This window comes from Podarcis melisellensis (genome assembly GCF_964234715.1).
Source record: "Podarcis melisellensis genome assembly, chromosome: 2".
Classification (NCBI taxonomy): Eukaryota; Metazoa; Chordata; class Lepidosauria; order Squamata; family Lacertidae; genus Podarcis; species Podarcis melisellensis.
In genome coordinates this window covers 112,838,461-112,862,899 of record NC_138529.1, presented here as the reverse complement: position 1 = coordinate 112,862,899, position 24,439 = coordinate 112,838,461, and the positions used below count along the sequence as shown (strand labels likewise).

At 45.4% G+C, this 24,439-nt stretch overlaps 1 protein-coding gene across 1 annotated transcript; it reads right to left on the bottom strand.

Moving 5' to 3' along the window:
• Positions 1–3,087: 3,087 nt before the first annotated feature.
• On the bottom strand, positions 3,088–22,858 carry CYP21A2 (cytochrome P450 family 21 subfamily A member 2). The gene is made up of 10 exons (XM_081902711.1): positions 22,618–22,858; positions 18,374–18,463; positions 16,569–16,723; positions 13,899–13,994; positions 10,733–10,834; positions 9,736–9,822; positions 7,622–7,822; positions 7,119–7,288; positions 5,122–5,225; positions 3,088–3,896 (listed from the first exon to the last, which is right to left on the bottom strand). The coding sequence occupies exons 1-10, from the start codon at positions 22,841–22,843 to the stop codon at positions 3,631–3,633; spliced, it is 1,497 nt and encodes a 498-aa protein (XP_081758837.1). The 5' UTR covers positions 22,844–22,858; the 3' UTR covers positions 3,088–3,630.
• Positions 22,859–24,439: the final 1,581 nt, after the last annotated feature.

The window sequence follows — 24,439 nt, the reverse complement described above, 5'->3', positions numbered from 1 at the left end:
TTTTAAAAAAATGTAAATAGCACTCCAGATGTGGAATGGCACCAGATAAATGACCTGATGGGTTGACTTAAGGCTACTGGAGAACCCTTGACCCTTCAGATGTTGTTGGACTCCAACTCCCATGAGCCCCAGCCAGCATGATGGGAGTTGTAGTCCAACAAAACTTCTGGAGGGCCCTGGATGAAAGAATCTGTTGATGGGTGCTGAAGGAAGTGACAGATGGAAAACGGTTCTCAAATTGATTTATTATTTTAAACAATGAATGCGTTGAAGCTAAGAAGAGCAAAACAGCAAATAGCGCTTGTTTAAAAAGTTAGATGCGCAACAGTTCTAAGCAAACCAGAGCATCGCTTTGATTGCATAAGGAAAGGTAGTGGGGAATTTGAAATCTGCAAGCCGCGTTGCCTGATTTCACATGCAGGTGCACACATAAACACATTTAGCCAAATTATGCCTCCGCTGCGGCCTTCTAAAAATGGTAGGCGACTTCTTCACAAAAGGCTCCTGCCATCTGAACACTGGTCTCAGATCACAACTCAGCCTCTCCTGCTCCAGAAGGCAGAAGCTATAGAGAGCCCATCTTAGTTATAAGGAACCTAGGAAGCTGTTTTATACAGAGCCAGAACATTGGTCCATCAAGCTACTGGCAGAGTTTCAGGCAGGATCTCTCCCAGCTCTTCCGGGAGAGGCCATTGGAGTGGGCTGGGACCTTTTGCACAACCAATCAGATGCTCTAGCACTGGGCCAAGATGGGAACTCAAGTCTTATCCAAAGCCTGGAAAAATGAAAGGCGGGTGGAGAGAGAGAGAGAACTAGGGTGGCAAGAAACAAGGTGTTTCCAATCTCCCTGGCGGGATCTTCATTTCTTGCTGTAGTTTCTCTGCAAGTGTCAGAAGCCCGGCATGCACCTTGTGCACTCAGCACCTTCCGACTGCCGTCCTGGGTGGCTCCAGCGAGAGCCCTGAATAAAAGACAGTGCAAACAGAATCACACATGCAGTTGGCACTTCTCTCAAGGCCCCTGGATCGCAGCACATGTCCTCAGCACTTTGGGGGAAACAGGGTTTGCTTTTCTCCCCTGTGAGGGCAGCGCAAGCGCATTGCTCCTGGGCAGAAGCTGTCGCTGACCTGAGATGGGGCAGGATCTTTGCACGGGGTGGGAGGGGCAGGCTGTACAGTGGTACTTTTTTGGGGGGGGTGCATCAGGGTTAAGTTTCTCTATACGAAGCGCTTGGTGGGGGGTTGTTATTTTTTAGATCCTTGTGAGAAAAACGTTTAAAATAAAAAATAAATTTTGGAAAAAAGGATAGAGAAGGAATCGCGTCTTTCTTTTGCTGGTGGTTTATTCGCGAAAGGGGTGTTTGGCTCAGTGAATGCCTGTGAATACAAACTGCAAGGAATCACAAGTGGGGAGAGAGTAGGGCTGTTGTGCTTAGTTTCTGCTTGCAGGGATTTTCCCGTACGCATCTGGTTGATCACTGGGTTGATGGGCAAGGTAGGCCATTGGCCTGGTCCTGCAGGGCTGTTCTTGGCTCAGCTTTTTGAGAACTGATTTTGAGAACTGATTACGGGTCTCTTGAATCTTAGGGAGTGGAGGATGGGGCAGAGCCAAGCAGCATCGGACAGAGGGCAGACCTTCATTACAGCCTACCATATTTTTGGCTCCATAAGACTCACCTGACCATAAGACGCACCTAGTTTTTAGAGGAGGAAAACAAGGGAAAAAAAAATTCTGAACAAAACAGTGGATGTATGATTTTTGTGGTTCATGCTGTGGCCACAGACATGTGATCTGATGGTGAATTTGGGGTGACCCAATGCAAAAATCCTGAGGATCCATGTGGATCCGTGCTTTTTTGCGCCATTGCGGCCCCACACAACAGTGGGTGCGTGACTTTTTTGGTGCAGGCTGTAGCCATGGACATGCTATGTGATCTGATGGTGAATTTGGGGTGAACCAATGTAAAAATCCTGAGGATCCATGGGCTTTTACCTCCCCCTTCCAGGCAGCCTCCGCTAGCGTCCCTTACCTCTCTTCCAATCCCACCGATCAGCTTTTTCCTTTCAACACTCCCTTCCCTCTTGTTTGCCTTGGGGTCTTTTCCTTAGCTGGAGCAGTTTTTTGCTCCTCCTTTTCTTCAAATTTCTCTTCTTATTGCTCTAGTCTTTCTGCTTTCCCCCTTTACAAGTTTGCTGTCTTTACCTCCCCCCTCCCAGGCAGCCTTCTTTATCTCTAGCGTCCCTTATCTCTCTCCCCGATCGGCAAACGATCAGTGGCTTTGTTTCAACACCCACTTCCCTCTTTCAGAAAAAAGAGCATGATCTGCTTTTTGCCCCTTGGCAATTCGACTCCAGGGACCATGCATTCGCTCCATAAGACGCACAGACATTTCCCCTTACTTTTTAGGAAGAAAAAAGTGTGTCTTATGGAGCGAAAAATACGGTACTTGCTTTCCTCTATGGGCTGGAGGGAATGTGGGTGTGAATGAGTAGGTGGCCATGATAAGGAGAAACATTACTTATTTAATTTACATTCCACCCTTTTTCTCCAAGGAGCTCAAGGTGGTTTGCCACCTCCCCGTTTTAGCCTTGCAACAACCCTGTGAGGTAGGCTAGGCTGAGAGGCAGTGGACTGAACCAGAGTCACCTAGTGAGCTTCATGGCCGAGTCGGGATTCGAACCCTGGTCTCCTAGGCTTTTGCCAACCTGGTGCCATCCAGATGTCATTGGGCTACAACTCTCATTGGCCCTGTCGCCAGGGATGTTGGGAGTTGGGGTCAAGCAATATATTGAGGGCTAAATGTGTCTTCACCCCTGTTTTGAAACATAAGACCCAATTACCTGGGTGATCTAAAAGTTTAGGGTAGTGTATGTGTGTGTGTACGTGCATAATTATAATTATTTATTGAATTTACAGTATATACCGCCAACCACAAGATACATAATCAAAATTAAAAGAACAACCCAATAGCCCCCACCCCCAAAAAACACATTTTAAAAAGCCATAGGATCCTCGCAACATTTAAAGTAGGACAATTAACAAACCTCATTAGAAAGCCACTCATTAGAAAGACCATGATCTCAGAAATGTTTGCAGCAATATTTATTGTGTGATACACAAGATCTATCACGTGATGCTGACACCAAGCCCTACACTAACACACTGAAACAGAACTAAAGTACAACACTCTCCCTCCCCTCTCTTTTCCCCCAGTCGCGAGATGCCCATGACTCAAGTGTCTCTACCTACATGTAACTGAACTGTGAAAAATACTCTAAAAGACTCTAAAAAGACTCTAAAAAAACTGTGAAAAAGATTTTGTGAAGACAAAATATGTACTTTTCCCCATTTGTTTTGTAGCAAAAGAAAATCTTTTAGAAAAACCACAAAAAGCCAGTCTAATGTACACTAAGGTTAAACTGATTAACGTTTATTACATCTATCTACAAGTAGCTAGAGTATATCTCCCAAGGAGCTCAAAGTGGCATAAAATAGTTCTCCCGTTCCCCCCTTCTATGTTATCCTCACACCGACTCAGTTGAGAGTCGGTGACTGTCCCAAGATAACAGCATCATAGAATTGCAGAGTCAGAAGGAACCCTGAGTGTCGTCCCGACTGCCAGCGGAGGCCTCATTTTGCAAGATCAGACGCCGCTGCCCAGGGAACCAGCCTCACCCTGAAGGGCTTGCAATGCACAATAAACCGATAGGACCCCCTGAGGTCAGGGAGGTGTCCAGGCGATGGGGGCAATATCTGGAAATCCCGCAGGGTGTGTGCAAGGACGTGGAAAGCCTCCATGCGCCCCAGAGTCTCCCCCAGGCAGACCCGTGCCCCACAACCGAATGGGATGAGTTGCCTCTGGGCCTCCCCCGAGGGGTCCTCCTCCAGGAACCTCTCTAGGCAAGAAGAGAAAGCTTGTGTCAGGAAGAGAGTTGCCCACCCACCGAAGCAAAAGATTCAGGGCACAGCTACCCAGGGCACTATTTGCATGGAATTTACATATGGAATTTAATTTACATATGGAATTTAAATGTCAAGGCAACATGTTTTCACCCAGATCACCCCAGATACAGTGGTGCCTGGCAAGACGAAAAAAATCCGTTCCGCGAGTCTCTTCGTCTAGCGGTTTTTTCGTCTTGCGAAGCAACCCTATTAGCGGCTTAGCGGATTAGCGCTATTAGCGGCTATTAGCGGCTTAGCAGCTTAGCGGCATAGAAAAAGGGGGGGAAGTGAAAAAAAATCACAAGACTCGCAAGACGTTTTCGTCTTGCGAAGCAAGCCCATAGGGAAATTCGTCTTGCGAAGCGCATCGAAAAACGGAAAACCCTTTCGTCTAGCGGGTTTTTCATCGTGCGAGGCATTCATCTTGTGGGGCACCACTGTAACTTCTTCCATTGATCTGCACCCTGTCAAAATACCATTTGTTTCCCATTCATTTATGCTCCATTCCCCTCAACTCATTCCGGTTCATGTTCTCCTGAATTATCTCTATTTAAAGCAAAAGTAATTAAAGGGACGCGGGTGGTGCTGTGGGTTAAATCACAGAGCCTAGGACTTGCCGATCAGAAGGTCGGCGGTTCGTATCCCCGTGACGGGGTGAGCTCCTGTTGCTCGGTCCCTGCTCCTGCCCACCTAGCAGTTCGAAAGCACGTCAAAGTGCAAGTAGATAAATAGGTACCGCTCCGGCGGGAAGGTAAACAGCACGTCAAAGTGCAAGTAGATAAATAGGTACCGCTCCGGCGGGAAGGTAAACAGCGTTTCCGTGCGCTGCTCTGGTTCGCCAGAAGCAGCTTAGTCATGCTGGCCACATGACCAACCCGGAAGCTGTACGCCGGCTCCCTCGGCCAATAAAGTGAGATGAGCGCCGCAACCCCAGAGTCGGTCACGACTGGACCTAATGGTCAGGAGTCCCTTTACCTTTACCTTTAATTAAATTTATTGGGAAAATAGGAAGCTGCCTTAAACCAATGCTCACTGCTAGCAATTAATTAGTATGCAGTTCAATCAAAATATGTGTCCGGTGAAAGTGCAGATGAGCCCTTGCTTTCTCATTGTGACACACAGATCTCTCTCTCTCTCTCTCTGTATCTCTCTCTCTCACACACACACACAGTGCAATACCTGGTCTGAACTCCAGGGGGCGGTGCCACTTGCTCTCATCATGATGGGCCCCATAGAGATTAGTGATGACTGTGGTCCCCTTGGGAATGGAAAAACCAGACAAGCTTGGAGTGGAGAGAATACAAAAAAAATGAGTTAACATCTACCATCTCACAGGCAGCAGGGTCTCAGCTTCCTCTCCTCTTTGCCCTGACCATCTTCTCAGAGACAGCCTTGGCATCTATTGCAAACACAAAGACTCCCATCCTGAGCACACAGCCGGGGAGCACACAGAGCAGGGAATGGTTGGGTGGTGAACCTGAGGCCTGGGAGACAAATGTATCTCTTGTCTGGTCCCCGGAAGTCTCCCTGGGGCTGCAATTCTCTTTCAGCCACCCACCTCAACCTTTCACCTGCCCTGCTCTGCATGCCTGGCATATGTCCTCAAACACTGATGGAGGGGGCTGTGACAATGTGCCTAGAAAGTACTACAAATAGGTAAGAAAAGATATATTAATAGCTTCAACCCGTTTTGCCTCAGGCTGTGACAAACACGGGAATGTGACCCCCATAAGAATTCAATACCGTATTTTTTGCTCTATAAGACTCACTTTTTCCCTCCTAAAAAGTAAGGGGAAATGTGTGTGCGTCTTATGGAGTGAATGCAGGCTGCGCAGCTACCCCAGAAGCCAGAACAGCAAGAGGGATTGCTGCTTTCACTGCGCAGCGATCCCTCTTGCTGTTCTGGCTTCTGAGATTGAGAATATTTTTTTCTTGTTTTCCTCCTCCAAAAACTAGGTGTGTCTTGTGGTCTGCTGCGTCTTATAGAGCGAAAAATACGGTATTTCTGGTACAGTGCATAGCGCAAACTCCTCTGAGCCTCTGAAATCACCCCACTTCTCCTTTCTCTTCTCTCTTACATCAGGACTGGGTTCAAAACCTCCCTCCCACATTGGTGTCAATGGTAGCAAGGCCTCACTAGAAACAGGAAAGGCCTTGTAAGCATCGGCCTTAACAGGCCTAAGAAGGGAGCCATGGGAAAACTACACTGCTGGTTCTCCCCAACATCCCGAGTGGCACTGACCAAGCATCATTTCCTGTCGGGGTGCATGGGATCTATGAGTTTCCTATGCTTCCCAATCCAATTTACTGCTGCTAAGGAATAGTGGGGAAAGATCTTTTCCTTTATACCTTGCTTCTGAGCTCCTCAAGGGTGTCCTTTTGGCCGTTGTAAGAAGTCGGATTAGATGGAGCGCTGATGCTGCACTGCAGGTGTTTTATATATATAGTAGCAGGTGTTTTATATATATGGTAGTTGAACGGCTTGGCTCCCGAACAAATCGGCTCCCAAATGCTGCAAACCCGGAAGTGAGCGTTCCGGTTTGCGAACGTTTTTTGGAAGCCGAGCATCCGACGCGGCTTCCGATTGAGTGCAGGAAGCTCCTGCAGCCAATCAGAAGCCTCACCTTGGTTTTCGAAGCTGGGGAAGGGGGAGGAGCTCAGTCCGGGCAACTCCATCTTCTGGGGAGGACGATGAGTAGAGGAGTTCTGTCCTAGTTTGTTGTTTTAGCAATAAATCTGAAATAATCAACAGGCAGAGTTGCTTGTGTTTGTGGGAGAGGCCAAGCCATAACATTTGGCTTCCCATATCTCCAACTCAGTTCTCCACGTATCTACATCTGTTTGGGAACACGTTTTTAAACATCCACATCTTATGCTCATAGGAAGCAATTCACTAATCAAATTAACAGCAGCAGCAGCAGCATAAAAGTGAGAGCAAGAGCTGTGCTGTTAACCCCTTCTTGACACCCTCTGTATGGCACTAGCTCAGAGGTCCACTGCACTGGCATGGATATCTATCAGCCCAGTGGATGTTCGCAGATGAGAACCTACAGGTATCAACACCAACGTGTGGCTATCCGGGGAGCGCACTGTCGGAGGTGGTCCAGCAGCGCAGCCCCTGTGGTTCCCTTCTACACATGGAGAATGTCAGGATAGGCCTTGCAGAAAGTGGGTACCTTGTATCCCGGATGGTCATGTGGGGCAAAGCAAGGACTGCCGAGGGGCGCAAGCGCAAGGTCTCCAAGATGGTGGCGTTCAAGAAGGGCAGGTGCTCCCGGTCACTATAGGTGGGGTCACGGCTTGTTCCCACCACGGCCATGAGCTCTTCATGGATTCGATCCTGGATCTGGAGTGGCAGAGATACGAACGAATCAGGGTGCTGAGAGGAAGTAGAAAACATTCCTGCGGATTTAGGATCCCTGTAGTATGCTATAGACCCAAGCTGACAAGAGGGGACGTAACCCTTAGGCACAGAAAGCCTCCCGACCCCACCCTGCACAAACACAGGCATTGTAGAGTTGGAAGGGACACTAAGTGTCATCTAGTCCAACTCCCATGACAGATGGCCATCCAACCTCTGCTTAGAAACTTCCAAGAAAGGAGGGGGGGAGCTACTGTGGCCTAGCGAACCACCAAGCTTGGGATGCCACACACACACACACACACCGCTGCGTCCTACCTGTGGGCGATGCACCAAAAAGGCCACAGCCCAGTTGAGTAAAGTTGCTGTGGTCTCAGTGCCTCCGATGAGCATGTCAACAACGGCCATGTGGATGTGTTCCGGCACAAGGCCCACCCCCTTGCCCTCACTCGCCCCATGTTCATGCTGGAATTGCAGCATGTGGTCCACCATGTCCTGTCCTGAGGTGCTGTGGGGCTCCTGAGAGAGAGAGAGAGAGAGAGAGAGAGAGAGAGAGAGAGAGAGAAGAGCAGAAGTGGCTTAGTGCCCAAGCAAGGGAGAACTTCAAGGCATCAATGCTTCCAAGTATCAGTTGCTGGAAACCACAAGGGGAGAGTGTTCTTGTGCTTCAGTCCTGCTTGCCAGTTTTCCTCAGGCCACCATGAGAACAGGGTGCTGGACTAGGTAGGCCACCGGCCTGTTCCACCAGGCCTCTTCTAATATTCTTCAGCTCTCCCAAAATCAAAAGAGACCCCAATGCTATGACCTCTTCAGTTTCTGCTTAACCAAGACATCGCCCACTCCTCCCCAAGGGAATCTAAGAGCCCTGACTGAATCTAATCTTCACCTCCAGCTGTCATGAAAAGCCCACCCCACCCCACGCCCCATCACTGAAATCGCCCTACCGTTTTGTCTGTTCATGTGACAGGGCCTTCTCGGTGGTGGCTCCCCATCTGTGGAATGGCCTACTTGTATTTGTTTCCCTCGCTATGAACATTCTGGAGGAATTTTAAACCTTCTCATTCAACAGAGGCATTCACTGACACAGGAATGGACACTTGTGGCCTTTTTCATGTAACGTTGGACTTCAACTCCAATCGATCCCAGTCAGGCCAGGTAACAGTTGATGTGATGGGAATCAAATGTAGCTCTGGAAGGCCACAAGTCCCCACCCCCCAGTCCTTTACTAATGGACGGATCTTGACAACTCACCCTTCCCCACTCAGACATGAAGCTCATTGGGTGACCTTGGGCCTGTCTCGATCTCCTAGCCTACCTCACAGTGTTGTGGTGGGAAGGAACTGGGGAACCATGTTCCCCACCTTGAACTCCTTGGAAGATAAAGGTAGTATATAAAAGTAATAAACAAATAAATGAACAAATAGTCCTCTGCACCACTGTCCACCCTGTTTTGGAGGGTCCCTCGGCTCTCTGGAGTTAATTTTCAGGGGGGCTGCAGGTGGGAGAGGGAAACTGGCAAAAACAAACCCCTAACTTGCCACTCCCCTTCCATTAGCAGAAGCATCCACTGGATCAAGAGGGCTTCCTTGAGAAATAAATAAGTTTTAGGGAATAATACATGAGGAACTTAAGAAAATGCTAAAAAAAAAACCTTGATAAAAAAATCCTGAAGCTTATCTGTTAGGGTTGGTGGGCAAAGACATACCACATATGAAAAAAACAATATTTTTATATGCAACAACAGCTGCCAGGGTAGTGATTGCTACTAAATGGAAATCTCAGGACATACCAACAAAGGAAGAGTGGATTTGCAAATTAAGTGAGTATATAGAATTGGCAAAATTAACTTCAATTATAAGATATCAATCAAATCAAAAGTTAAGAATGGAGTGGAAGTATTTCGAAGATTGTATGTCAAAATATTGTTCTAAAAATGACATGTTGATAGGCTTAGGATAAAAAAATGTAAGCAATAACAAAACAAACAAAGGAAAAAAAATCAGAATTTAACAAAAATAATTTATTATAGAATGCAAGGAGAAAAATGTAGAAAGAAATATAAAGAAGTCGAATTGCTGTGGAGGGAAGTAGAAGGTGGGTGATGGGTTTTATAATTAAGTGTATAATTATGCAACTGTTGTAATGTAGGTATTATATTTCATGTGAGGGAATCATTGGGAATTTTGGTTATTATGTATATATGTTAAGTTTCAATAAAGATCTTTGAATTTTATTATATTTTTTAAAAAGGCCTTCCTTGAGCACCACTGCACCAGTTGGATTTCTACCCAACAAATGCATGATGTCATCTTCCATAGTACCTTGAAGTGCTGCTTCTCCACATTGCTGCATCAAGGGCCAATGAGTGTCCCGGTCTCCTGCTGCAGATCCCCACAAGAAGATCCCAACCTGCTCACCATCCATATCCTCACCTGGTGTTTCTTCATCACGTGCAGGACCAAGGCATCCCGGCTTTTGATGCAGGAGAGCAGGTGGCGCAAATTGGCATTGGGGAAGACCTAGGGTGTCAGGGAAGCAGAAGGTAGCTGATTTTCAGCACAAAACACCCAGAGACCCACCCGATTATTTCTCCCACTTTTGCAGAGAACCAGGCTATCTCAGCATAGCAAAGTCCAAAGCAGCCTGCTTGCTTGAGCTGTGCAGCAAAGCAAGCTGTGCAGTAGAACCAGTCAATAAACTTGCTTTAATAATAATAATAATAATAATAATAATAATAATAATAATAATAATAATGTTTGTTTATACCCCGCCCATCTGGCTTGGTTTTCCCAGCCACTCTGGACAGCTCCCAACAGAATATTAAAAACACGATAAAATATCAAACACTCCCCTAAACAGAGCTGCCTTCAGATGTCTTCTAAAAGTCAGATAGTTGTCTATTTCCTTGACACCTGATGGGAGGGCGTTTGAAATATACTCAGAGTCGAGAGTGGTTTTCATGCTCTTTATTCAGCTCATGGTGGTGAGGAGGAATGGAAGTTCCCCCAGAATGTCTGCTTTATATACATTATTTGCACAATGGGCCCCACGTGTTTGGCTAATTCCGGGATTCACCTGTAGGCCAATCAGGTTGCGGATTCACTTCCACCTGGAGCTGGATTGGGTGGCTCCTGTGGACCAATCAGACTACTGCATTCTGAAACCTATTGTTCTAGGACCAATCAGACTGCTGCATTCTTTCTGAATCCTTTTCAACTCAGTACATAACAGCGTTCCACAGGGCGGGCACCACTACTGAGAAGGCCCTCTGTCTGGTTCCGTGTAACCACACTTCTTGCAATGAGGGAACCACAAGAAATCCCTCAGAGCTAGACCTTAGTATCCGGGCAGAATGATGGGGTGGAAATGCTCTTTAAGAAAGTGAAATTGACCCTGGCCAAGCAAGGCGTTTAGGTGGTGTCCCTGTACCTTGAGGAAGGGCAAGGCATCCAGCACCTGGACAGAGATTGCACCCCACTTTTCCATTATCTTGTAGATGCAGTCATGCAGTTTCTCAATGGTGAAATTGTCCTGAAGTGGAGGAAAGTGCAGAGTCAGGCTGGAGAAGAAGACAAATGGCAGGAGGGGTGCTGGGAGAGCCAATTCATTTCTGGCAAATCTATCAAACTCACACTTCCTGAAGCAATATGTGACCCAAAACACAGCCTTCTTTCAAAATACGCCAGCATGACTAAGCCGCTTCTGGCGAACCAGAGCAGTGCATGGAAACGCTGTTTACCTTCCCGCCAGAGCAGTACCTACCGTATTTTTCGCCCTATAGGACGCACCGTCCCATAAGGCGCACCTAGCTTATGGGGGGAAATAAAGGGGGGGATTTATTTTCCCCCCAGGCGTGGGGCTGGGGCGAGGGAAGCCCGAGCTTCCCCCGACCCCAGCCCTCAGAACAGGCAACTCTCCGCAAGCCGCGGGAGCCCGGTGCGGAGATCTGCGCGAAGCCTGAATAATAAATTTATTATTTATGCCCCACCCATCCATGTACATCTGTGAAAATAGCACACTGTGAGAACAGGATACCTAGACTAGATGGGCCACTGGCTGGCTGACTTCCTTTTTTCCACCTCCCCCGTTCGCTCCAGATTTTAAAAATTTATCCCTCTTTTTTAATCCATAGTCCAATTACTCACGGGCTCTTCTTTTAGGTCCAGATTTTCAATAGAAGAAGTCAGCGCTCTCCGCCAGATGGCATGCGGCTGCGCTCGGCAGGGATAGCAGAGAACTCAAAGCACCACGCTTCTCCCCGGCGCCCGATCCGTAGCCTTTAAAAAGGCTCCTTCACGAGCCGGGAGGGCGCTAACGGTGCCAGCCGAGTCTCCATGTCCACGGCCTCACTCTGGCCGTGGTTTTTGAGGGTCCCCGCATCGCCGGTGCGGTAGGACCCAGCCCCTGCCGAGCAGGCTCCCTCCGGAGCTCGGAGGGAGCCCGCCATTCGGCGATGGCGCCGACCCGGAAGTTGTAGAAGAGCCAAAACAATTGTAGAAGAGCCAAAACAAAGGACTTAACGACTAAGATCGAGCGTATCTTTATCTTCATGAATTAGCAACTTCGCGAGGGAAAATTATAAGACTGTGCTGGAGGAGAAAAGTGGAATTTGTATTAAAAAAACAACCCCCCCCCCCGGAATCCCTGGAGTGATCCGCGAAACTACCTGGGGAAGAGCATCGGGAGTTTTGACAGCTGTCAAAGGCTGTCAAAACGGAAGAATAAAGCAGGGACTTTGCTTTGAGGACTTTGCCGGTTACATTTGTTTTACATTTGTTTTAAATTGTATATAAATTGTTTCAAATAAGGATTTACAAACTATTTGGACTAATGGATTTGATCTGGAAGGGAACTTAGTTACTGCGATCCACCTAGAGGAGCTGAGCGACATTGCATGTGTTTTTCTCAGGAAACCTGAACAGTTGTAACTTTTAATCTCTTGGGAACTGCAGAAATGGAACATTGTTTTGTCTACAGAGGGCTACAAACTACAGGAAACAATGGATTCTTCAGTTGGAAAACGAAAGGGACATGACATAATGTTTTGCTTCTGAACAACAAGCCTCTGCAGAAAATAAGAAGGTCATGGAAAAAGAACATTTTTGCGGGAAAACAGGGAAACTGAAGTAGGAGAGAGAATGACAAGAATATGGAAACATCATGAACTGGACAGAATTGGGAACATTTAGGACATCCAGATTTGACAAGCTTATGGAAATTAAATGGGAATTTTTTACTCCTGGATATAAAAATCTGGATAGAAAAAATGGGCCCCTTTTTGAGACAGACTCCTTCCAAGATTGGACATTTGTAATTAAATATGACTGGCAAACTACTAGAGGGATATGGATTAAGCGGGTAGGAACTTCAGGAAGACATTAGGATGAAGGGATAGAAGGAACACAACAGAGAAAGGGGGGAGGGAAATTTGGAATCCAAAGGTTGTAAAATTATTTTTTATCTTTATATATTTTTTTCTTTTTTTATAAAATTTTGAAAGGGGGAACTCGTGGAAGGGAAAAAATCGATCTTAGGGGATGGGAATTTGGAAAAATTGGGTTATTGATGTTAAGTGAGTCATGGGATAAAAACTTGTTGAATTTTATTGCTTATTCGGAAGATTTGGAACGCAATTGGGGGTGGGAAGGGGAAGTCCTGGCTTTGGTTTTGGAAGAAAGTGTATGAATTGGATCTAATTTGTTTTTAATTTGGAAAATCTTAATAAAAATTATATTTAAAAAAAAAATAAAAAAAAATAGATGGGCCACTGGCTGGTCCAGGCTCTTCTTAAATTTGTATGTGTATATTAAGAGGAAATTGAGGAACGTGAGTGTATTATGGAATCACCCACTAAAATACTTATGAATTCTCCTAGGGATTTTGCATTGCAGTTCTTGGGGCAAGTAACGTGCAAGAATGCACATGCTAGCATACGATGTACATAAAATACATGAGTCGGTGAAAATGACAGACAAAAATGTTTTATATTATGGCGAAATGCATTGCAAAAATGCGTAAATTAGGAAAGCGCCCACTCAAATGTGATTGAATTTTCTTTTTTTTTAATAGGATATTTATTAGAATTTTTTAAAGTATTACAATAAAAATGAAAAAAGAAAAAGAAAATAACAAAAATACAAAAATAAAAATACTTAAAAACACACAGATTTTCCATTTACTACTTTTCCTTTAACTTATTTCCCGGACCTCCTCATACCTCCCTTTTTTGTATTCCACTTCAAATTGTTGGTTCAGCAAATCCTTACCCTTAGAATTTTACCTGTTTATAACCTTTTTTTCATATTCTCTTAAAGCATTACAGCTGGAAACCACTTAATTTCTATCCAACATCGTTCTAACATTCATTAATTTTACAATATTTCTGTAGGTAGTCTTTAAATTTCTTCCAATCTTCTTCCACCGACTCTTCTCCCTGGTCTCGGATTCTGCCACAAATGTCATTGAATTTTCATGAGGACATTTTAAGAGAGAGAAATTGCAAACTGATGTGCACTTACAGAGATCTGAACTTGAGAACGGGAAAAGGAGAAACTGAGGGGGACCGAAGTGGACAAATTTCTCCGTTCCTACTCACCAAAGGGCCGAACAAGACGCTGCAGATGATCCCACAGGCATGCAGAGAGAAATCCTGAGCCAAATCCACAGGTTTGCCCCCATAACCATGGAAAGCCTGACAAAACCAGAAGAGGAAAAGGCTTCCCTTAGAACATGTAGCATCGTCTGGGCGATAGATATTGGTCATAATATAGACATGGAAGCATGAGAACGATTGTGGAATTTGGTTATAAAATTTACAGCATGTTATGGTTTATGAGAAAATTATACAAAAATGACATATCGTTGGTATCTAACACCAAGTAAACTGGCAAAAATGGATATATTTAAATCAAACAAGCATTGGGAATGTAAAGAGAAAGAAGGTTGGTGGTGGGCTTGTATTAAGGTTAAAACTTTCTGGGAAATGATATATAATGAATTGAAAAGGATGTTCAAAGAAACTTTTATTTTATTTTAAAAAAGAAGCTTCTCTGGGGAATTATAGGGATAGACCTACCTACACTGTATAGAAACTTATTTATGTATGCTACTACAGCAGGAAGAATGCTACTTGCCCAAAAATGGAAAGAAGCAGAAGTCCCAGCAAAGGAAGAATGGAATATGCAAAAATGGTAAAACTGACCAGAAGAATAAGAAATCAAGATAACAAACTTTTTATAAAAGAACTTTTTATAAAAAAAAATTAGCAGGATTATTGCAATAACCTGCATTTTTATAGGAGTATATATTTATAGTAGATAGTTAAATGAGCAAGTCATATGAACTTGGATATGCAGAAGATATTAAAAAATAAAATAAAATAAGGAACTGCAGAAAGAGAGGAAGGAAGTCAATTTTTGAAATGTTAAGCGGATTGTAAAACTAATGGAAAGGTATAAATTTGAAAAGTATGAATAAAAACCTATTTTTTAAAAAGTGTAGCATCGGAAGGCACTAAAGAAAAGCTTGTTTTCAACTATGCAAATGTACAAACCGGGTGCAGAACTCAAGCCTTCTGAAAATAGCGCACTTCACTTAAAAGAGCAGAGAGGAATCTCAGGCCTGGAAGTTGAATGCGGCCCTCCAAGCTTTGCTATCTGACCCTCAGGACCATGGGTGGCAAACTATGGCCTGGGGGCTGGATCAGGCCCAATTGCCTTCTGGATCCAGCCCACGGACAGCCTGGGAATCGCCTAATGGATCGCCAGCACGCACTTTCTTTCCTTCTCCCTCACACGACGGCCGCAGCGGCACCTCCTCCCTCCCTCCTGGCTTCTCCCCACCCTGCCTAGAGGAGGAAAGGGGCTGGGCTTTGTTGGTGTCAACAGCAGCAGCGCTTCAGCGGCCACCATTTTAAGCAGCCCCTCTCCGGAGCCCTTTCATGCGCCGCTCATTGTCCCTCTGCCGCCACCAGCCCCTGCCGCTCGCAAGACACAGGTAAGCAGCCACCGGGGCTCGTCCGGTGCTGTGGAGAATGGAGGGGAGAGTCGTGGGGGGTGGCTTATAGTCCAGTCCCCCACAAGGTTGGAGGGACAGTGGACCGGCCCCCTGCTGAAAAAGTTTGCTGACCCCTGCTCAGGATTCTCCCCTCTCCTTAGAGAGTGATGGTGCTTTTCGCTTGCTTGGAGGTGCACCCAGAAACCCCTGACTTTTGGATGGCTGAAGCGCAGCCCACCATACATAGTTCGTCTTTGTTGCTCCACCCATATGTGCCACTGGCTCCGCCCACCAACGGCATGTGACCCGCAGTGCTACCCTCAGTCTGAAAAAGGTTCCCTACCCCTGACCATAGCTGTCAACTTACAGATTTGAAAATAAGGGACCAGAAGCCTCGGAAATAAGGGATCAGCAGCCAAAATAAGGGATTTTAGTCAACCAGCTCCTTTCCTTTCCCCCATAACAGTCAATCGAAGGAGCCTCCAAAACAAATCCAAAAGCCGACCCCCCACGAGATTGCTGCCCGCCATTGTACTCAACCAGCTCCTTTCATTTTCCCCCACCATGTGCCCCCGCTCCAGACAGATCTTTTCCCCGGCAAAGGTGAGTGGGCCGTCGATGACGTATCCATCCAATTCTGAACACAGGTATGTTTAACTTCTGAGCCCCTCCAAGCCAAAGGCAGAAAGCCCAGCCAGCAGCCAAACGAAGCCTCAAGCGGTGGTTCCCACAGCAAGGCAACCCGGCAAAGGGGATGCAGCAAGGAAAACCACCGTCACCTCTCCGCTGGCAAGCGCTGAGCAAAGGCAACGTGGCAATGTGGCCAGGCAACGTGGCCAGGCTCAAGGCATGCAAGCTCCACCCACCAGTCGTTCTTAGACTCCTTATTGGGAGAGCAACGCAGCCAAGCAACACAGTTGGAGCCTCCCTCCTCCCTGGCCGGCAGGGAGGGAGGGAGAGGAGCTGCTTCCTTTGAAACCTGGGAAATTTAAGGGACATCATCAATAAGGGACAGCAGTGGGAAACGGTGCTGGGATAAGGGAGTTTCCCACCGAATAAGGGATGGTTGACAGCTATGCCCCTGACATAAAGGAAAACGACATGATTCTGGGTTTTATTGCCCAGGCTAGAGGTTCCACTTTTTTTTGTTTTTTTAAAAGGGGAGGGGAAGTTTTGTTGCACAAGCGGAAGTCCTGGCCCCAGAGAGACGGCTTCACAAGATGCACAAGCCACCCATCCTGATCAGTCAGTGGCGTTTGCAGCATCTCACCTTGCAGAGCTGACGAGCGTGGCTCTGGACAATCTGCTCCATGTTTCCTCGCAGGCAGCGCTGGAAAGCTACGTGGGCCATTTTTCTCTGCAGACGCCAGGTCGGCGTATAGTTGCCCAAGGAGAGGTCCTTGCCTCCCAACGAAACAAGGTTTGCTGCAGGGCGAGAAGTAGGAGGGAGAGAGGGAATGCTTCCGGACTGCTGCTCTTTCCTGGGGGGGGTGGGAGGCGGAATGCAATCACACACCAGCAAATTGCGATGAAAACCGGAACAGAAACCGGAGTTCGTTCATTGGCCCCATTGCCAGAAGGGAAATCAATTAAGCCAGGATTTGCTGTTGTTGCTTACAGTCTGCAAATGTTACAGAATTTATTTGTTTCCCCTCCCGATTTCCATTGCCTGTGCACTGAAATGATTGGGGTGGAACAATGTAATGTCAACGATGAACTGTATACATTGTTGGAATCTCCGCTCAGCCAAGCTGATAAAGTCTCATCTTCCTTCAGCCGAGCCTTCAAATTGCCTCCCGCCGTATAACGACCTCAAGCCTTTGATGAGGCTCCAAGGCATATTCTATTCAGCAGAGTTCCCAGCACAGGGAAGAGATGAGAGGTTTGGGCTACATGCTATGCTTTATTTCTTACTACGCAGACAGCAAAGAAATATACAGCCTCTCTCTACAAAAGCAGAGAGCAACTGAACAAAGGAAACAGGAAACCACTAACGTCACACCCCGTCTCCCTTCCCATGAGACTGGAAGGTCTCTGGAATGTAAACAGAGTCCTGTGACTCCAAGCAGCTGCTCAGTGAGAAACAGAAACTAACATACATGACATATTTTGGTTTTGGCAGAAGACAAGCTGCAGCAGAAGGGAAACAGGTCTACATGCAGCAAAGAACAAGACAGAATGGAATATGGATCCTGTTTTCACCCCTATTTGGAATCGGGCCCTGAGCTGCTTCTCCTGCTGCTGCTCATCTCTCCCAGCTCCCTATTTTACAACTACCTGTAATATTAAAATGTTTTCATTCACCCAGGCAAAAATACGCAAGGAGGGTAGCAAAATAGTGCCAGAGAAAGGGGAGGAATTGCTCTGCCTGTTGGGAAAAAACAATTCAGAGAGAAGGAAGAACACATATTCAGAAATAGAGTCACTGCCATGGTAGGCATGAAAGAAAATTACCTCAGTGGTATTTTTATGAAAAGTGTTTGATTGTGGGAGAATCAACATAATGTAACCACTATGTAGAACAAGGCCATTAGGGTCAACCTGAAGCCCACAGTTTACACAAAGCTTCCCAGTCAAAACGCAGTTTGATTGGTACTTCCTGTTTCCAAGTGAAGGCAGCCATTTTGATTTGCCACCACTACTAGGCACCTAAAACTGGCTCCAGGAAGGTGCATGAGGGGGTACGGTAGAGGGATTTCCTTGCCAATGTTTGTCACGATTCTGCTTCCACATGGGAACAGGAAGTGAGGGCTTTGTGTTGCTCTAGTCCAGGCCTTCCTTGACTCTATTGTCAGGTTCAGATGTAACAATAAACTATGGCTTGCTGTTGCAAGCATGAGCCCAAATCTCTCTCTCTGCCCTTATCCATACAAGACAAGCTTGCAATTTTTAATAAACTGTAGTTTCTCATTATCTCCAACTGAGGAGACTAAGTTCTTTTCTGACTGTGATTAGTGAGCAAACTAGGCTAATGAACCAAGGATTGATCTGTGTTTGCTTAAGCAGTCATGGCTGGTTGTTACGTTTCAACCAGGGCTATGTATATATCTTCCCATTCAACCAGGTTACAATTACCAACAAATCCATGAGGCCGTCCTGCAAAATCAGACCATTTCCGCAGCAGCGCCTCCCGAATCAGATCTGTGCTATTCAGAACCACCATGTCTAAGAAAAAGAAAAAGAAATTCAAAACCTGCTTATATAATAATAATTTTTTTAAAAAATTATTTTATACCCCACCCTTCCCAGTTTAAAAACCGGGCTCAGGGTGGCTAACAGCAAATATAAAACATTGATTAAAATGTGACTTAAAAACAGAATAAAACAGCATAAAATACAACATAAAATGCAGCATCAATATCAATAAAATTCAAAAATTCAGGGGTCATTTTTTGGGGGGACCCAGTTAGTAGACATCAAATGATCACCAGGGCTAACTGGCCAAGTTGGTCCTACTAGGGCCAGCAAGGAGACCAGGGAAGAATTTAAATGTGGGGTCCCAGAAAGGGTTTCTTCATTGAAGGGAAAAGGGGAGTGTGGGGAAGGTTTCTGCTTTGGTCTTGGTGTGGCAGTTGCAGACAAGGACCCGGGAGACCAGGGTTCAAGACCCCACTTGCCCATGAATATACATCAATATACAGTCTCTATCAGAGATTTCCATTTTTTATATACATTTTAAAGGGACCCCAGACATTTCAGATCATTCCTAATTCCATTTCAGATCATTTAGTAATACTTTTAAACTTTACATATGAAGAAACCAAGCGATTCGTTTCAGTAACTATCAGAAGTCTGCTTTTGTTTTTTCCCCTCGTGTGTAAACTTGACTCCCTGTTCCACTGGGCTGATGATGATCAAAACTTAACCGCGACTAGAATCCAATGAATGTTCGTGCATTGGCCAGTTTAGGGCATGGGATGCCCTTATGTTTTTACTGCGTCATTATATTTAACTCCGGGGAGACCCCTCCCGCTTTCTCTAGCGTAGACAGGTTCTTGTTGAACTCCATTTCCCATCAGTCCCCACCTGAATAGCCAATGGACAGGGGGTGATGGGAGTGGGAGTCCTGTAACGTTTGGAGGGCTGCAGTTTTCCCGTCCCGGATCTAGCGCCTGATCCGCATTCCCAACCTGCAGAGCCACTGAAAAATTAGGCTAGGCAAGAGGGAGATCAAAAAATCAAATCCCTGCCTTCTCTTCTGATAAAAGGATCCCACCTCGCCTGAAACCGCAGGAAGCCACTGTTAAGGCAGAATGGACAGTTCCACCAAAGTTCAAAGCGAAACAAAACAAGGAATTATTACTTAATTTGCCACCAAGATCATTTAGCCAGTCAGAAGACGCATCTCTCAAGCTATGCTAACGAGGCTAATATTTTATTTTAGTTTTAAAAAGCAGCACCCATTTCCAAACAAACATGCAAGTGCAGGAATTATACCTGCTTAAACAGTGGCCGTGATTTTATTTGCCAGCACATGGGAAGGCTGAGATCTAAATAGGGAATTATTGGAGCAATTTGGGATCACTGAAATCAACAGCCGTGCTATGGAATGGAGAAGCGTACCCAGGCACCTTAAATAACTGCAGAGGGGCAGCTGGATTCTGAAGGGCATGTGGTTAAAAAAACAAGGAAGAGGGTTTTGTGACACATTAAAGGACTTTACACATCCATGACACCATAACCTTTTGTTGACTCAGACCCACTTTATAAGATGTAGCTGTCTGTCATCAGATTCAGCAGCCGAAGCAGACAGTCATCCAGGAAAGTTTATGCTATAATAAATCAGTCCTTTATGGTGCCACAAGGCTCTTTGTTATTTTGTGGTCTGGTGACTTAAAGGAGAACTAGGAATCTCAGACATGGGTATTGATTATATACCCTTAGATGGTTCAGTTTTCTTTACATTTTTTTAAAGGATGTATTTTTTGACTTTTTTATGTGACACTGAATTTTAAATAATTACTGTATATTTGTATATAGCCAATTCTAGGCTAATTCTTGGGCTCCATGATCACTGCAGATGGTGACAGCAGTCACGAAATTAAAAGACGCCTGCTCCTTGGGAGAAAGGCGATGGCAAACCTAGACAGCATCTTAAAAAGCAGAGACATCACCTTACCAACAAAGGTCCATATAGTTAAAGCTATGGTTTTCCCAGTAGTGATGTATGGAAGTGAGAGCTGGACCATAAAGAAGGCTGATCGCAGAAGAATTGATGCTTTTGAATTATGGTGCTGGAGGAGACTCTTGAGAGTCCCATGGACTGCAAGAAGATCTAACCTATGGATTCTGAAGGAAATCAGCCCTCAGTGCTCACTGGAAGGACAGATCGTGAAGCTGAGGCTCCAATACTTTGGCCACCTCATGAGCAGAGAAGACTCCCTGGGAAAGACCCTGATGCTGGGAAAGATGGAGAGCACAAGGAGAAGGGGACGACAGAGGACGAGATGGTTGGACAGTGTTCTTGAAGCTACAAACATGAGTCTGACCAAACTGCGGGAGGCAGTGGAAGACAGGAGTGCCTGGCGTGCTCTGGTCCATGGGGTCACGAAGAGTCGAACACGACTAAAGGACTAAACAACAACAACAAGGCTAAGCAGCTTCGTTTATTTAATTACTGTTCAGGGTAATTAGGAAGCTGTGAACCAGAGGAGGGATCTAGAGTATCTCTTTTGTGTGCAGAAGATTCCAAGTTCAATCCCTGGCATTTTTAGACAGAGCTTAGAAGATTCCTTATCCGGAAACCCAGGACAGGCACTGCCAACCACTAAAGGGAAGTTTGAAATGTTTGATATTTTATCACTTATTATTATTATTATTATTATTATTCTGTTGGGAGCCACCCAGAGTGGCTGGGGAAACCCAGACAGATGAGCAGTGGTTTATGGGGGCTTGCTGTGTAAATCAGGGAAATGAGGGAGGAATAATTAGCTTTTTCTGCTCAGAAAAAGGACCCTGATGCAAACATTTATGGGTGGTATGCAACACTGGTCACACTTCAAGCAGAGCTTTGGAAATTAATAAAGTCTAACGTTGGATAGTTCCTCATTTTTGTAGAATTTAATAATTGAAAAGCCACTTCTCTGCATTATTCAAAAGGTGGCATGCAAAACAAGAATGAAAAAGCCAAGACTTTAATAAAAAAATTAAAAAACAATGCACTTCAAAAGACCCTGTTACACTAAAGGACACTTATGGTTCTTCCATTCGTTCTGTGATTTCCAGACATCTAAAAGGTGTCCCCCCCTTTTGTCCTGCCATTTTCCCCAGGAAAACCCACTGTTCACTGCTGAATTTTAACAAATGCCAATCAAGTTTGTATGTTTGTTCTAATTACTATTACCTTTTCTTTTTAAAAAATTAACACTTTTGTATTATTGTAATAACCTTTATGTGTAATTTTGTCATTTATGACCATATAAATGTATAAATGTATTGGCTATTTAATATATATATCTAAGGCAACAGTGACAAGTAGAAAAAGAAACATGATCTTCTAAAAAGTTAAAATGCAGAAGCAAGAAAATAACCAAATACTAACAGAAAAATTATTGCATTTTTTTAAAAAAAAGAATTACTATTTTGAATCATTGCAATAACCTTTTGTGCACAAGATCTTCATTTGTGCATATAAATAAACACTTTGGCTAGTAAATTTTATAAAGAGAGAATTGACAACCATAAAAGTGGGGAAACAAATGTGATATTCTAAAAAGTTAAAATGCAGAAGCAAGACAATAACTGAAATACTAACAGACAAACGATTGTACAAATATATATTTTAAAAATTACTATTTTAAGTAATTGTAATGTCCTTTTATGCGCAAAGATCTTCATTTGTGTATACAAATAAACATTTTAGCTGGTGAATTTTATAAAGAGAGAATTAGCAACCATAGAAGCGGGGAGGGGAGTCGTCTTCTAAAAATGAAAATGCAGACAAGAATACACACCACACACCAAAAAAACACACCCCAAACTACAGTAAGAACCATTCACACTTCCGTTTGTCCTGTGATTGATAGGCAGAGGTCTGAGAGGTTTGTCATTTGTCTCACCAGTTTCCCTGACAAAACCTACTGTTTACCGCTGAAACGGAACAAATGCCAATTTGCAGAAAACCCAACCAAAGTTTGTTCTGATTCAGCGGTAAAAAGCAGGGTGGGTGGGTGTTTTTCCCCTGGGATGAAAGAAAAACCTCTCAGACTCAGGGGACAAACAAACGTGGCTGAGTCCTAAGACAATAAAATGGCAAGACCATGTAAAATTGTGACTAAGCTATCCAATGCCTTGGTGAACAAGTTTTTGCTCTGGTTTACCTTTGCTGCCAAGGCGAAGGCGGAAGATGGAGCCATATTGCCGAGCCAAGTCATGGAAGTGGATGGGAAGCTCGGGGTGGAACAGGTGGAGGAGATTGCCAACGAAGGGCAAGGCCCGAGGCCCCGGCAGCCTTCCCGAGTTCTTCGGAAAGCTGAACCCCCCATGCCGCTTTGTCAACAAGGCTAGAACCAGCAGGAGGAGAACGAGGAGCGCAGCAGTTAGCATTTTTAAATGGGTTCAGGGGCCCGCATCCTGGTGCATATATAGCCAGGGACATTCACGGTTGGAGGTGGGGCAGGCAGGGAGAGCAAAGCCAAGCACCTCCCAGAACAACACTCTCCACCCCCAGGCTTCAAACCCACCAAGGAGAAACTTCTGATGTCCATGGGTGGCACAGTTTGTCTCCAGATGCACATCCTCCCTCCGTTTTCGGCCAAGGAGAAAACGCAGTCAAGGAGAGCGGTTGTGTAACTTAGTGGGAGTTGTGACGTACATAATTTTGGTCCTGTGCGCAGGGAATCTGTGTTTTCCCTGCAGGAATATTTTTTGTGGCTTTCTAAAAGAGAAATGGGGACGGGGGTTGTTTTTTTGGTTGTGGGTTGTTTAAAAGCATTTCGTAGCTTGACAAAATAAAACCGAATTCAAAGTGCTGGTTTTGACCTATAAAGCCTTAAACGGCTCAGGACCGCCGTACCTCAAGGACCACCTCTCTCCATATGAACCTACCAGACCCTGAGATCATCTTCCGAGGCCCTCCTTCATTTGCCTCCTCCTTCAGAGGTCCGGAGGGTGGCAGCACGAGAACAGGGCCTTCTCTGCAGTGGCTCCCCATCTGTGGAATGCTCTCCCCAGGGAAGTTCACCTGGCGCCTTCATTATCACCTTTAGGCGCCAGGCAAAAACATTCCTTTTTAACCAGGCCTTTGGTTGATCCGATTTCTATCCTATGCCCTTTTAAAATGCGTTGTGTTTTTTTTTGTGGGGGGGGGGTATTGGGTTGCTGGGGTATTGGCCACCTCATGAGAAGAGAAGACTCTCTGGAAAAGACCCTGATGTTGGGAAAGATGGAGGGCACAAGGAGAAGGGGACGACGGAGGATGAGATGGTTGGACAGTGTTTTCGAAGCTTGAGTTTGACCAAACTGCAGGAGGCAGTGGAAGACAGGAGTGCCTGGCGTGCTCTGGTCCATGGGGTCACAAAGAGTCGGACACTACTAAACAACAAAATTTACTTATTACATTTCTAATCTTGCTCTCCTGCATCCTACTAGCATGAGTTTGACCAAACTGTGGGAGGCAGTGGAAGACAGGAGTGCCTGGCGTGCTCTGGTCCACGGGGTCAGGAAGAGTCGGACAGGACTAAACAACTAAACAACAACATTGGGTTGCTGTATTTATTTTGATTATGTATTTTGTGGTTTTATATCTTGATTTTATTCTGTGAACTGCCCTGAGACCTGGTGTTGAAATTCAAAATAAAATAAAACAGCAGCAACAACAACAACTGGAGTTGGAGAACGACCTCAAATCTTTGCACCAGGGTTGTAAATCCTGGAGAAAGGACATCGCTCAGCAGCAGAGCAGCTGCTTTGCAGGCAGAAGGTCTCATTTTCAACCATCAGCATCTCCAGGCAGGGTTGGACTCCCCGTCTGAAATCCTGGAGATCTGATGCCAGTCAGTGAACTAGGTAGGCCCAGGGTCCGACTCCATATAAGGCTGCTTCCTATGCTTGCTCCTAACAAGTGCCACTCCAGATTGTGCACCATCACAGAATTGTAGAAGGGACCACGAGGACTGTTAAGTTGTGGGTTGACATAGCAGA

Coding starts and splice junctions, on each gene's coding strand:
- CYP21A2 (XM_081902711.1), bottom strand. CDS start 22,843: ATGCTAACTGCTGCGCTCCTCGTTCTCCTCCTGCTGGTTCTAGCCTTG. Junction 18,464..22,617: donor CCTTCGCCTTGGCAGCAAAG/GTAAACCAGAGC, acceptor TCTTTTTCTTAG/ACATGGTGGTTCTGAATAGC. Junction 16,724..18,373: donor ACGGCCTCATGGATTTGTTG/GTAATTGTAACC, acceptor CTCGCCCTGCAG/CAAACCTTGTTTCGTTGGGA.